Below are 15759 nucleotides of genomic sequence, written 5' to 3' on the forward strand. Positions count from 1 at the left end.
AATGTCGAATGGGGAAATCCCAGAAAGGGAATCCCCGTCTTTACCGCTGATATTTTTGTACACGTATAGACATTGCTCAACATATCCACTCTCGTATATACAAAGTGCACTCATCAAAAGTTCAGTGTAGGGTCTAATTAGTCCAAATACCATGTGGTGTGCGGGGATCTTGCATGTGACGACGCTGTCTGAAGAAACATCAACAAAAAAAAGAATGTTTCAACTTTCAGCATTATAAAGTAGGGCCTACCACACGGACCGTGAGTACCAGTACAGGTTTCAAGAAGACTCACTGCATGAGTGAACTCGGCTCTTATTTGAATATATCTCAATGGGATCGTAATAAGTGATATGAGAAACAGCATACAGGATGACTGAATGAGTATCACATGTTTCCGTTCAGGTTCAGGGAACAGGATGTATCCTTAGAGTATATAATCTTTCCGTGTTGCTTAATTTGTTTTTTTTTTTTCCTTCAAGTTCATTCGCAGTGACATAACAAACTATGGACAGATGTAAATCTAGCAATTAAAGAGGAAACAAAAAATATTTTCAAATTATGACAAGGTATCAGCTGTATTTTCTAAAACGATGAGACTAAATCTATATATCTAATGATAGAACCGTGATCACTTAGGGCCCCTGTTATTTCATAGAAGAAAAGATTGCACTGTTCATAGAATTCAAATGTTATGATTAAAAAGTACTGGTTGAGGTCATTGCGGAGATTGGATACCCTAAATACAGCGTCTGTCGAATATAAAAGTTTACTTTTCATTGACAACAGAACCTCAGGACATTACAGCCGCTTTATTCTAGGGTGTTTTATATAGGGGTCTATACTGCTCAGTAATAAGTATTTATGTGGCCTGCCAAGTAGTTTTGATTTTTTGGGTTTCACTTTCACTGGGCTGTTACTCAGTTCAGTAATTCCTTTTTTTCAATTTTTATGACATCAGAAAGTTTCCTTAATTGTGATGTTAAAGCTTAGTAATTTTTTTAGTCAAACGAATGTCGGAGCAAACTCAACCGGTTGCCCACGTATTTATTTTCATACGCCAATTGTTTATGTAGCATTTTCTGCGAATTATTAATGCCAAATTTTATTAATATTTTGTATTGAGTGTCATGGAAATGTTGCATTTACTAAGGACAATATTTCCTTTAAAATTCTTCCTCGATTTATATGCATGATATAGCATCGCTTTCATACATAATTCGTTTTGACCGTGTGGAGAGCTTGAGAACAAACCATACGACACTTGCACTTGTGAGGCGTGGAACTTGACCATAATTCATTAGTCCTGATGAAAAAAAAACCTGGTATAAAGTCCGCCTTGTCGCGTGTGGATCTTCTCGGCTGCTGCACTTATGTCATGTCGCATAATATTGCCTTATCTGACAGGCCGGAGTACATCCGTTCCAAGAAAAGCTACGACGTAATGTTACCTGTTAGGCTATATGTCCTCAGATTGAACTCCTCACACGGAGGCACACCACCGTGTTTCCCAGCAACGCATTTCAGGTTATGACAGAAAAGCAAATTGATTGACCAAAGTGTATAATAAATCATAATTTTCCGGGAATTGAAGGTTCGCAATCTGCCAAGAATAAAACCAAAACTATCCACACAAAAAATTGTCTGTTAACTTTCTTTTTGGACTATTTACATTACATTTAAAGATCAATTACTGATAAATCAAAAACATTCTCCCCAAAGTAGTTGCTAACAGTCAGAGTTTCATCCACACTCTGCTAATGAAGTCGCAAGACGTCAAATTCGGGATGTACGGCGCCCTCGCAATAGGTTCGTTTCAAGTTCGGGATCCAAAGCTATGGAAATTTTGAGTTGATAAAACTAATACATCGGAAACATACATGTAGAAATAAATGTTCTTGGATCAGACAATCAAAAATTACTAAGGTCAACGGTATGTGACAAATTGTTGACAACGTTACGAAGAAGTTTACGCGCAGATAATACGACATCTCTCACTGGATTCCCTAATATATAGAAATCCCGGGTCATAGTTTAAAGGGAGGGGGGTCGTTGGAGCCCTGCTCAAAGGTTGCCAGAGACCCCTACGACCGATGTAAACACTGTATCTTGGGTATGTTGGCGATTGATGAAAGTTGAAACATTTTTGTTAAAAATAAATATTGTAAAATTTAAATGTTGCAGCTATGTTGACGTGATGCATTTTGATATCATGTTAAATACATTGTTTGTAAACATTAAAGTCGCACATGCGCAGTTCCGACGCCCCTCCCTTTAAATGAAACAAGAAAACCACTGCGCTTACTTCCATGTCTGGGGCAGGTGGCTTGCTTTCAAACCAAAAGCAAAGACAAACAATCGAGCCATACGACGTGACCCAATAAAGGTTTCAGAGTCAGCCGATATGCAGCTGTCTTAAAGAAAAATCGATCTTTAACAATACGAATCGCTTCAAAATAATCGATCGGGAACTTTTCTATTCCTCGCTTTTGATTGGTGTACCTATATGCAAATACATTAAGCATTTTAATACATGCGATGAGGTTACCCAACTCAACGAATCATATAGCTTGCTCTGTTTTTATTCGCAGAAACCTGTAATAAATCGATATACAAATTCGCTTGATCATGAGAAAAAAACACACAAAGTTACTCTGTTGCAAATAACTACCGTCTGAGCACATTGCTCTCCATGATAACTATGATTCCAACACTGAGATGTCTTCGTCTTTCCGTTCATTTTGCCTCAATTTTCCTTCTAATATACGTCATTGTCTGTTATCGTTGCTGTCTGAGCACCCGGAGACCCTGGGAAACACCAACCGCGGACACACTGGATGTTGGGATAAAAAGAAGTCACCGTGCGTATGGTATTACCTTCTTCTTTGTCTCTATTACGTACCTTGTTTATTCTGTTTAACAACTTGGCCGAGTCAACTTTTGCTGGCCTCCCTTTCTTATCCCAAACACTTTTGTGCGGCCCTCCCCCAAATCTCAAACGCCAGTAGACACTTGACGCTACGCGATATAAGGAGTGTATCATGGCCCAAACCTGCTGCCCACAGAGAAAGCTCTACAAAGCTCGGTACCAAAAGGCATGCTTCTTGCAAATTGTGTAAGTCAATTGATTTAGGTGTGATTATTTTGCGCAATACTGTAAGAATCACCTCGCCGTCTTATATTAATATGCGTGAAGATACTTGTAACGGTGGGTATAACAAGATCTGTTTTAATATTAGGGATCAAGGATAACTCCACCGTTGGCACTGATCATGTAAGTGCAAAGAGACAGAGGATACGCGACGCTATATCATTGATTAATTCTTCAACTGTTAGAGAGCAACCTCGTATTTTGAGGTATATTTGGAATGATTGGTGCGGTGAAAAACCCGAAGATTTATTCTCCCATCCTCTGTATCCTGGTCTACCAAACGTAAGCCTCGTTTTTATTTCACGCATGCTTAAGGAATTTGAATTTTCTGCAAAGAATTTTGGGTAGAAAAAATGCATTTATGATGTCAATTCTGTACACCTGTTGAAGGTGTTGATTATCACATTTGACAGAATCGTCGTAAACAAACAAATAAACAAACAAATAATCTTTCAGTTCATAATGTTTCGTTGCCAAGCCAGAGAAAGGTAATGTAAACAAGCTTCAAGTTGTTTCCTACGCCAAGTGCAAAGCATGTCGTAAAATATCAAGGGGCGGGTCATTTATTAGTTTTACCTAAAAGCAAAGTGACTAACTTGATAAAAATTTCAATGGAAAACAAAGGGCTAACACAATGTAAGTACTCAACATTAGCAAGAACCAATCCGAAAAAAAGGGATTGAGAAATGACCATTTAAGAGCAAATGTTAGATAGAAGTGACCTTGTCATTACGTATTCGACTGTCATTGAAAAAATAGAAGCCTTCTGGGTCCTCCTCACGCTCTATATTTTAATCATAATACCACGATTTTCGTATCATCCTGTACATCGTGTTGGATAGATGCGGTCATCACTGCCTGCATTTCACTCTGTGCTGAACGACAGCACCTACGGTGAGATGGTATTCGGCTTTCTTCGCGTTTCACTTCCAGGTAAGTGAAGGGATTTTAACGTACGTTAGAAAAGGCCTCGTGGTAGATCTCATTCATTTGAAGTCAGTAACTCTCTTCACCCTACAAAAATAGTACTTTTGTTTTGTTTTCAAGCGTTTCCCGACTAATATTCCACAATTTATTTACACTATATTTCGCAACCTGGTCACTATACAGTAATTTCATTCGGGGCCCTTACCAAATTTCGAAGAAAATCTGAAAAACAACTTCAAATCACAAAAATACGTACAAGAAGAGAGAAACTGCTAGGGCACGTTCCTACTAATAGTCTTCAAAGTTGCTTTTGAAAGTATGTGGACGAGCTCTTTGTTTGACAACTGTAGGTAAGGCATTCCACACTTTGTACCTCGGCAGTGACACCTACGTTGACCACCTTTTGAAATACATCTTGGTGCATAACTTTAAGTCACCGCAATATAAACCCTGTCCAATGATCATATACATTGTAATCGACAGTAAATAAACTGGATAAATATTAGGGACAAGTATACCATTCGTACATTTATACATTAAAACTGCCGTAAAGTAAAATTATACTGTCTAATCATTGTGTATAAAAATAACAGCGTTCTGTATGTTGCTTCTCATCCTCTATTCAAGGGGTATACGTCATCAGTTTGGTAGGTGACGATGAGGTACAGGTAAGGATTGGAGAAGTGACAGAAATGAATTCCTCGACAATCACCAAGCAATTGTTGAACTACATACGGTGAGTAGACTAGCGATGTACAGTGATGGGTGGCTTTGCTTTGTGATCATAGAAATTGACAAGGTCGTTCAACACTTGACGATCTGTGTATGGGCCATGGCTTGTTCATTGATATGCGTCATTGCTTAGCAGAACTTTCTAGTTGTTGGAATTATTTTCAATGTTTTCGATCTCATAAATTTCAAAACCGGAAGCGTAGAAGGCCATTAAATCTAAACCAGTACAATAGATCGTTTTAAGCTCGTTTTTAAAGACTGCAAACAAAACTTGTGGCTTGCAAAGGTGTTTTGAAGGAAACTTTGACTTTGTAATTAATATGCAAAGTCTTTACCCTTTTGGAGCTATTAGTGCAAGATACAGGGCAGGTTAGTATTAATTTATGCAAATTATGTTAATGCGCATTTTTTTGGTATTGAAATTTTGTGCTAATCGTTCTTTATCAATGTGGAATATTCATCTGCCCCGCATTGTGCATTATATATTTTGGAGAGACTAGACTTACTTTGCAGGTAAAAGATAAAGGAGCTCCGATAATACAGAACAACTCTGGACCAATCAGGTGAGCTTTTTCCTACATTTTACACCACTATTTTCCTGCTTGTGTGATTTTTTTTAATGGCGAAAATTTGCACAACTGCATTCGAAAAAGCCGTGACTTGCGTCTCTTTCTCTCTTTTGAATCACAGGTTGACTGACAAATCTCTGTACTTCATTCAAGCAATCCATATGCACACCTCAGGACAGGGATTCCTTCAAGTAAAGGTATGAATATTGCAGTTAGGCTCTTTGCAATAAGAACATGTTACAAGTTAAGACGTTGGGTGTATAACTTGAGGCAGTTTTTACATGTTAGCGTTTGTTGAGGCAGTGTTTGTGATGGCGAGCTGTTTTGTCGGCAATATCTCATAAGGACGGACAAAAAATATGCGCAACTAAAATATTTCATGTTCTCAAAACAGCCAGTGACAATACATTTCTCGCTACAACGGAGACCAGTGTATTTCAAATCACACATATACCAGCATTAAATAAATGATGAAAGTATCCATAATTATTACAGATAAAATGACAGTTTTGTATGATATATGGCTATTTTTGTTCATCTTATCATCAGTGGGCACGACCGGGCAGTAACAATCTCGAGTTACTGGAAAGCAACTCTTTTATTCCAATATCGGAAAATGAAGGTAGGCTTCATTTTCCATAGACTAAACTAACTATGATCGTAGATTATGGCATTCAGGGAGAGAATTTGACTTGTTATTCGTGCATGTTATTCATAAAAGCTTCTGTGACAAATGTAGACATGAAAATAGTTCACCATCAAAATTGATAAATTTATGTTTCAGTGAAAGTTCCTGACTTGCGTTGTTATATCGACGGTAATTTCAAAGATTAGTATTAAATTGACACCTAGTATGGGTAAGAGAAAATCATACAAGTGAATTCTATTTGATTTTAGCCAATTTTGCTTAGGGGCTGTCGATAATTAAAGACACCACAAACGAACCACAATTGAGACCCCCTTCCTGCTCCAACGAAAGTTCTGATGCGAAATCATAATGGAAAAATCGACAACGTCTGCAGCATGATCATGATAATGCTTTTACTTGCACGCACACACGCTCCTGTAGGCTGAATGCATAACTTTACATTTCCAGGTAGGAAAATACCGTTCATATCAAGGGGAGAGAACATTTGAATACATTTCTTACGGAGAAAAATTTTGACATATTTGATGAAAAAGCGTCAGCTTGTCAGTTATTACAACAACGTTACTTCTTTTCGGTAGCTCTTTGTCTTTTTCGTCTCCAGATATTGTGGTCTTTCCGTTCTCGATGAATGCTACGATAGTATTGCGTGCTTGCAGCAAATTTAAGGTACAACGCACCTCGGGGACAGACATTCGGACTCTCAAACTTTACAATTCTCTTCTGATATACCATATGTGGGGTTCATTTTAAAGTTCTAGGTGACAGTAAACTTTTCACCGGCTTAGTTTTTTTCGAAATTCGGAAATTTTATTTTTCTCCATAGAGTTAACACAGGGATGGCGGCATTTTGAATTTCTAATATCAGTAATCTTGGGTAATTTGTTTCTCTAGTAACAAAATTTCACGGTGACCCCCTATTTTTATTCTTGATTTTGAAAGAGAATGATTGAAAGATTCCTTGAGGAAGTTAGAGCAAAAGTTTAAGTCTTTCACTTTCGAGGTGCATACTACCTAAAGTGGCACTTTGCGCCAACAGGTAGCTGAAAGCCTCATACAAATACCTGTGTGGCATCTCTAAGTTTTTCCTCTTCTTTTTGATTCTCTCTTTCGTTCTGATTTCCTTAAAGTTTCTGCTTGAAGTAATAGTAGGTCTTGCCTCTCTATCAGACTTTGGGTTGAACACGTATGTACATGCACTGCTGAATAGGGTTTTGTCTCCGGTTATTGTCGGTTGTTCGACACTTGGACAAGAACAAGATTAGGTCATAACACGATAGTCCTTATGCGTTTTTGAAGTACGCAAACCGAACGAGCCCACAGCCGCCCCCTAAATGAAGGAATCATGTTTGTTATGCGTCAGCTTTAATTATCGACAGTCCCGTAATTCTTAAAACGTGAAATAAAACCAGTCGCATTATTCCTGATCATATCCAGAACTATTGGCGCAAGAGACGGCAGCCTCACAAGTGGTTGGACAACCTTATATAAAGAACAGTAATATACAAAGATATAACCTAGTGAAAGGTAAGATTAGTAGTATTTGAGTTCATGTTTGTACAGTTTGTACCGGAGTATCTTTGCAGTAGTGTTGGAGTATCTTTGCAGTAGTGTTGGAGTATCTTTGCAGTAGTGGTTTGCAGTAGTGTTGAAGTATCTTTGCAGTAGTGTTGAAGTATCTTTGCAGTAGTGTTGGAGTATCTTTGCAGTAGTGTTGGAGTATCTGTACAGTAGTGTTGAAGTATCTTTGCTGTAGTGTTGGAGTATCTTTGCAGTAGTGTTGGAGTATCTGTGCAGTAGTGTTGGAGTATCTGTACGGTGTCATTGTATGGCATTGTGTAAGGATTGCAAAATAGAACATTGGCTGACATTTTTCATTCGATGAGTTCTCAGATGTATATCCAATATAACAACTGTTACAATAACTTGTAATTGAAAGCTAAATATCCGATGGCTAACAAGTTTCTTTTTAAGATGGCCTAAATCACCTAAAATTCTTGCTTACAGTTGTCATTTCATTGTTCTTTTAACTTCTAACACACATTGAATGTTTAATTTGACAATGTAGCCAATTTCTATTGAAGGCGCTTTGTACATATGCATCAATTGCCAAAGACTCTAACCATCGATCCAGCAAAACTACTCGGATAGAATAGTTTTTGTGGGAACTTTACGATAACACCTACCATAGTTTTAGAGCAGTGACTGGACAAGCCGACAGTTGTGAAGAAGATGCATTTGTGTTTTCAGAACAAAAAGTTGCTGTGGGAATGGTCGTCAATCTTGAAACCTGCGAAAGGCGTGAGACGAGGGTTCGAAGAATGGTAAAGCGATTTGACGGACACAGACAGGTACGTTGCCGTAACAAGACAACGTCGACAGCATTTCATCTGAACGTAATGGAATGTAATGGAATGTAACGTTGCAACCCTTTATTGTAATCTAGCTCGTGAAATTATGGTGGCTCCTACGTATAGGTCGCAGTCGTAAAACTAGGGTCCCGTCTTACGGTACAGTCCACTTTGGCTGCATACGGAGTATCTACTATAATAGCACGAGCTATATTACTTTCCTACTCTAGATCTGCGACAGATGTACTTGATATGAAATAAAGGGATGATCTAACTTTCAAGTGGTTATTAGTTTAATAATAGTATTCAAAGTCTACGTAGTTTAATGATGCTACGAATAAGCCTTCATCATGTCTGGTCTGAAACAATGAGTGACAGTCAATGAAACATGCACAACGCAACCATGCCACGGCAATTGCGTATTTTTATAAATTTTATAAATTTCCTATTGATCGTATTTGGTAAACGGTTAGGTGAAGTACAGCGCCGTACATCCAAATGACGACACCAAGCTGTGGAATACAAAGAAGCGTAACACAGAAGGCAACAGAATCCTGGCTGAGAAGACTTATAGAAGTGTCATAGATTCCTACAAGAAACATTTGAAAAGGTAAATTGACAAATAGTGGAAACTCAGATTGTCGTGTACATCTTCGAAGTGATTGTGACTAATAATTTGTATCTCTCACGATGCTTTGACTTGTGTAAGGATCGTTACCGAGACGGCTATGCAACCACAAATGTAACAAAAATGTACTTTTTTTAATAAGTGTGTGGTACATTTCCTTTCTTTTAAGGCAGTTTGTAACCAAGGCTAAAATGACGTACTCTGTTCTTCATTTCACTTTACTTTTTATGACACGTCGAACTGTTAAGGTAACCACCGAAAGAGTTCACTTCAAGAAACAACCATCTGTTAGCAAGCCGTGTATCTTAACCTTAAATTCCTCATGAAGAACACATAGGAGGCATATCATCATCATCATCATCATCATCATCATCATCATCATCGTCATCATCATCATCGTCATCATCATCGTCATCATCATCATCATCATCATCATCATCATCATCATCATCATTATTATCATCACCACCACCAACACCAACACCACCATTGTCATCATCATCATCATCATCATCATCACTACCACCACCACCACCACCACCACCACCCCACCACCACCACCATCCTCATCGTCGTCGTCATCATCATCATCATCATCATCATCATCATCACTACCACCACCACCACCACCATCATCATCGTCATCATCATCATCATCATCATCATCATCATCATCATCATCATCATCACCACCACCTCCAGCACCACCACCACAACCACCACCATCCTCATTGTCGTCGTCGTCGTCATCATCATCATCATCATCATCATCATCATCATCATCATCATCATCATCATCACCATCATCACCACCACCACCATCCTCATCCTCATCGTCGTCGTCATCATCATCATCATCATCATCATCATCTCAAGATCGTGGAAGGCGTATGGTTTGGAAGATTTCTTGTAAATGCTCTTTCAAGTTGAGTATGGTCGACACAATTTTTTGTGCCTTTTTCCTCGTCAACAGAGGTTTCAAAATGAAGACAATGGTTAACATTGAAGAGATACCTGGCTTCGATGGATGGAAATTGTACCTCACTGACATGGTAAGAAAATCAGCAAGTCCTACGCCCTCTAGCGTCGTACATTTTGCTCCGAAATATTCAGAGGGAATTATCAGAGCCACTTATAGAGTTTAAAAAATTAACGTTTCTGCCCGGCGAGACTCGATCGGACTTCCTTCGGACATTCTGGCTGTAGATAGAGTACTAACGGCTGGAACAGGTATGCATAACAGTGGCATCCATGCGTACATATTAGCATCAGGTTAGATCGAATGCAAATCGGACACGAGAATCTAGTTCTAATTTCGTAAAAGTTGTTTGATAATATTTGCATTTCAGTCTAAGAGGTGTCTATAAAAATTCAGTCCTCGACGAAATCAATGAATATGAACATGAGAAATTTCAACAAAATTTTATTTGCAATCAGGAACTTGAAGACGGCCACAACAGTAGCAGGTACACGATTCCAACCAGTTTTAGCGTTTCGGACTACGTGGTTATAACATCAAATGGCAGGGGTATGTGTCGCCCTGGCGGCTACTTGTTAAGCCATCGTCGTATGGTTCACGTGATTGTGACCGCCAGCAACCTGGGTCAGTGGACTAGGTATTTTGTCAATGAAATGGAACGGGTAAGTGCGATATATGCAATAATTGCCTGTTTCAAAAGTGACGTAACAGTAAAGATAAAAAGTACGTATTATGCAAATATGACGTCAGACGCAGATTAATGCGGATTAATCACCGTTACGTTGAGCATGCTAAACGGACAAAAGTTTAGTATTGCGGAATTGACTTTGATGCTATTGTGGAGAGAAAGAGGCAGTAGCGAAAAAAGAGAAGAGTTTACACCCGGCACTTACATGTATATGCTAGAACATGCCTCTTCGAATTCAGTAACATACTGGTAGGTGTCCAAATATCATTAACAAAAATGTGATGTGCACTCTGTTATCTTGATAAATCTGTTAATATAGCTCTACAGAACAACGGGCGACCAATACTTTCGCATTACAATCGTGGATTTTGGTAGTGTAGATGTCAACATGACGTCAATAGTCGAGAATTCTTTGCTAGCAAACAGGTACGTGGTTTTGGTGTTTTTGATCGTTAGAATCGTTGTGAATTGTATCCTGCCTGTACAATAGGTTCGCTTTTATTTGAATCTCTTCCGTGTGTTTTCTGAACTGAAACAAATGGCCGTGAATCACATGATAAAAGCGTCTAGCTGAATGGAAAGAGAATACAAGAAAGATGAGTTGTTTACTTTTTGTTTACATTTTTACTCAACGACTTCAATATTCACACAGGATAACGGTCATACACATGAGTGGTTACTTTGTAAAGACTCTTGGGTTCCAGAAAGCAGTCGGACAAATCAAGGTATTTGGAATTTCTTTTGTGGCCAGTTTTCTCCAACAATATTTGTCATATTTGCCGACACACAGATTTGTTAAATCAAACTCTCCACACACAGTCCTGTCATAATATTAAAGTAACAATTTTTATCTTTGAAGTGACGTCTTTGGTCCCATGCAGCTGATATGGTAGTACATTTTGAACAATGGTTGCCATTTTAGTAATAAGTTGGTTTGCTTGAGAATATGATATCACAACACAAGTCCATGGTTCGCTTACTATAGCAATAGTTAGAAAAATCCATGGATGTAACTTCTGCCTTATCTAAACCTGACAGTGTACCAGATGATTTGCCAAATGGTAACTTTTCATGTCGGGACTTCATCTGTTTCAGAATCCTGCTGATATTGTCTTCCTGTGTGATCTTCACTTGGAGATTCCAACAGATATGATCGACAGAATTCGTAAGGTATGACCCCGAATTAATATCAATAATGTACATTGCTCCCATAAATTGCATGCAGGCACATTGTTGGTGTACTCAGGGGCAGCCAAACAGCCGATTTCGACAAACCGTCACCAGGGAGGTCCGGGGACAGTTATGTTGTCAGCATTTCACTTACTTTGTCATTCCATCTACCATTGCAGCACGTAATAAAGACTAAAATGGTCTACGCACCGGTTGTCGCTAAACTGGAATGTGGAAAGACTACACGTAACCCAACAGGTACCAATACGAGACCTTCCTACTTTTTGCTTTTTGAGCATTTATGAAATTGCTAGAAACCTACTCGAATATGTTAAAATTAAACTAATATCGACTTAAAGGCCGGAGACTCGATCCCCGGGATCAAGTTTTTTCTCGTCCGTAAGAGGATTATGGAAGTGCCATGGCCTCTTGTTTCCATTGAAATTGTAATCTTCTAAACAAATTTCCTGGCAAGACATTCTGATGCCAGACACAGGCATATCTTGTGGCCCCTTTTTAATACACTTCTGTTATGTTGAGACGCGCAATATGCGAACCATTGAGTACCCGGTATCCGTCGGCATTCTTTCGTAAATGGTAACGGTTACAGTACGTCTTATCTGCTCAAGATACACCGAGATTAAAATATTGCCAGGTAGGCCTATAGAATGTTAGAAGTTTCTAAAATGACATTAACATAATTAAATCCTGAACTCTGACTGTATATAACACTAAGTAACGTCTATTAATTATTCCACGAGTGACAGGTGTCTGGGATATGAATGGATATGGACTACTGGGAATCACAAAGTATGACTGGGACAAAATTGGAGGAATGAACACCAAAGAGTTCGTCGACAAATGGGGAGGCGAAGACTGGGAGTTTATTGACAGGTAAAGTGCATTCGCATTCTGACCGACACCCTCTACGACCAGCACTAACAAAGCTTTTGTTTTTCCATTCGCATTTTCTCGGCGAAATCATTGGTTTAATGTCTTCGATGAGAAAATTTGTGACATGTCTCATTACAGAACTAGCCTGACGATACTGTATTAGTCTGCTAGTACTTGGTATGCAGATGTATAATTAGATAGTCCAGCTCAAGTCAAAGTGCTAGGGTACGTAAATCATAGTGGAAAACAGAGGTGTTCGTGGCAATAAAGAAATGCCTCTGAAACTTTACAGGATTTAAAAAAAGTTATGACGTTCATAATTTATTTCTTTTTGTGAAGAAGGGGAAAAAACTCGAACGTATGACATGCAACAGTTTATCAAATAGATATAATCCTCATATAATTTTGGCATTTGGTTTTACAGAATCATTCAAGGTGGTCTGCAAGTTGTGAGGCATAGAGTGCCATATCTATACCACTACTACCACAGCAAGAAGGGAATGTGGACAGGTGGAAAATACAAACTATTCGATATTAGTAACTGAGTATACCATGGTAACAATTACAGACTTGCTTTTATTGTAAAAATCTAAAGAATGAAAATCCTTTTTTAATACTTTACTTCTAGGTGGAAGTTTTAACAATGATGTTCTAGGGAAGGGATGAAAAGTGTTGTTTAAGTTGCGATGGAAAACTATGAGAAATTGGCAACAAGCTTGTGTTGTGCACATGTGGTAGCTGTTTGACAATTTGTAATGTGATCATAACCTAGCTAGGTAAAATCTTTTTGAAGACCAGACTGCAGAAAAATCCAATGTCATGTTAAAACACATGAATTCTGAATTTTCCCTTCAAAGAATTAATCCTCCTTAATTTCTGTATCATTAGTTGCGATTATTCAGACACACAAATTTTGTCATGAAATTGGGTTTTAATTAAGTCATTCTCTCACTAGAAAGTGTAGGAAAAGTGAAATGAATGTAATATTGCATGGCGAATGATATGTTGTCACACATCAAAAGTGGAAATGGACATGAGATTTCAGTTGTATAGAGATATCACCCTGTATTTTGCAGTGTTATTGAGAGTGCTCAAATCTGACAAACAGGCTCTTTGTAATTTTGACTGGCGCGTTTTATTCACAGTGAAGACATTGGTAGGGCCTTCATCTCTCTGTGTTGAGAAGTATTGATACTTTGGACATTTTGTTCTGAAATATTATAGTTTGTTGAACGCATTTATCTACGCTAACACTGCTTTGCACTGGACTTTGTAATATGACAAACTGTACCATTCTTTGTTCGCCATAGTCGGCACAGACTGTTAGTTGCTTCTAAAAAGATTTTTACTATTAAAACGAGAAACAGGGGGAAATGGTGGTCTAGAAATAACTTGAAAAACAAACTGTACAATAAACTGTACAATAAAGGTTCTACTGTTTGTTTTGGATAGTGTTCATTCTGACAAAAAAACTTTTAAAAATAATTCTAACCTTTGTGAAATGAATGTAGCAGATGTAAATTTTCTTTGGAACATCTCTATATTGATCTTGTGTTACAGAAAGAAAGATTTAAAAGATACTATCACTTCATTTATTGTAGATTGTTTTATTTGAAGTTCTTTCATAAAAAAGCATGAAATATACAACATTTACATGTACAAGAGTAACAATTATTATTTGCATGATATATTTTCCAATGCTGACTTTGTATCTATGTGCCGATCATGAAAAAATTTTATGGTGGTGTACAAGAACCTGAAATTTACGGCCATGTGAATTTTTGAGTTGTGAAGATTGAACATTTTATCACTGTGTTAAAACTGAGAACACAGCGTTATGTCAAGCTTAGAAGCACACGCTTTGCTTCTGACGGACACCCAAGAACAGCATCATTTAGAAAGACGACATTCTGTGTAGACTGCTTCAAAATCAGAAAATATTATGAAATGTCAGATTCTGAGGGTCACACCCATAAACCATCCTTTCTCTTAATTTTGCCATTTCAAAAATTGACCATTGGCATTAAAATAAAACGTTTTTAAAAATGTTACAAACAAAAAGTGTCACGTCAAAGATCTTGTATAACTTTGCTTTTTAAGACTTCGTCTTGGTACTGGAGAAAGTGTGCATCATTTAAGGCATAGAGCTACCAATGTTAGTTGAAAGTTACAGATACAACAACGTAATGCAAAGATTAGTTGTTCCACGCTGCCAGTGACTGAGTGTTACATTAAAACAAATACCTTGTAAGACATCATTTGTGGAAGATCATAAAAAATAGTGAATTATCTCTGCTCTGTAGTATTTGTCAATAAATCATTGGTGAAGATTCCATGAACTGGTACCATGGTTACGCGATGAACTACTTGAATGAAAGAACAGTATGGTCTTGCCTGGTCCATTGATCTGTTTGCAGAGATGGACCAAAATAAAGAAAATATGCACTTAACTACTGGTACCAGATGTAGAGTTGCATCAAATCCAGTGATGGGCTGGCATTCCAAATCTAAATCCCTTCAAAAGACAATATCATGTGTGTCAAAAAGCTTAACTCTGCATAGTTTTTTGAAGTAATTTTATTTTAATTTGCTGTCTGTTTGTTTGTTTGTTTGTTGGTAGTTAGTTTTGTACTTCCTTTACTGATCAAAGCACAGAGCTGCCAAATAAGGAAAAGAGATCTGTTACTATGGCAACATTGAATCCAGTCAATCACATGATTGACATAATTACTATACATTATTAGAACTGAAAATAGCTGTCTTGTCAAGGTTTGTAAAAATGTGCGAAAACACATAAAACAAGTTCAAAACATTAAAAAAATTGAAAATTGATATTTTGAAGGGATAAGCTCTTTGTGTTGTTCATGAGAATTTGACTTGCATGATTGTTGTACAAAAAGATTTCTTTCCTCACCAAAATTGATCAAACGAGAACCTGATAACAAAAACTGACCCATCCTAGACAAGGTACATGTCTAGTTTTTACAATTTTCTCTATTACCAATACTTGATGAATTGTAAAGTTT

General features: G+C 37.8%; 1 protein-coding gene and 2 long non-coding RNA genes across 4 annotated transcripts; all 3 read left to right on the forward strand.

Annotated features, from left to right (window-relative positions):
- Positions 1–1414: 1414 nt before the first annotated feature.
- Positions 1415–4083, forward strand: LOC139139667 (uncharacterized). 2 transcript variants are annotated; one of them, XR_011553857.1, is made up of 3 exons: positions 1415–2868; positions 3238–3431; positions 3992–4083. It is a non-coding gene; the product is annotated as an uncharacterized lncRNA (long non-coding RNA). The 2 variants fall into 2 exon arrangements; XR_011553858.1 differs by having other exon boundaries at positions 1415–2859.
- Positions 4084–4701: 618 nt separating this feature from the next.
- Positions 4702–5999, forward strand: LOC139140786 (uncharacterized). The gene is made up of 4 exons (XR_011554060.1): positions 4702–4812; positions 5322–5371; positions 5499–5574; positions 5927–5999. It is a non-coding gene; the product is annotated as an uncharacterized lncRNA (long non-coding RNA).
- Positions 6000–8851: 2852 nt separating this feature from the next.
- On the forward strand, positions 8852–14782 carry LOC139140787 (beta-1,4-N-acetylgalactosaminyltransferase 3-like). The gene is made up of 9 exons (XM_070710199.1): positions 8852–8984; positions 9976–10054; positions 10440–10643; positions 10989–11095; positions 11322–11394; positions 11765–11839; positions 12019–12097; positions 12607–12733; positions 13158–14782. Exons 2-9 carry the CDS (start codon positions 9986–9988, stop codon positions 13276–13278), a joined length of 855 nt encoding a protein of 284 aa, XP_070566300.1. The 5' UTR covers positions 8852–8984; positions 9976–9985; the 3' UTR covers positions 13279–14782.
- Positions 14783–15759: the final 977 nt, after the last annotated feature.

This window comes from Ptychodera flava, chromosome 9, assembly GCF_041260155.1.
Source record: "Ptychodera flava strain L36383 chromosome 9, AS_Pfla_20210202, whole genome shotgun sequence".
NCBI classification, from domain to species: Eukaryota; Metazoa; Hemichordata; class Enteropneusta; family Ptychoderidae; genus Ptychodera; species Ptychodera flava.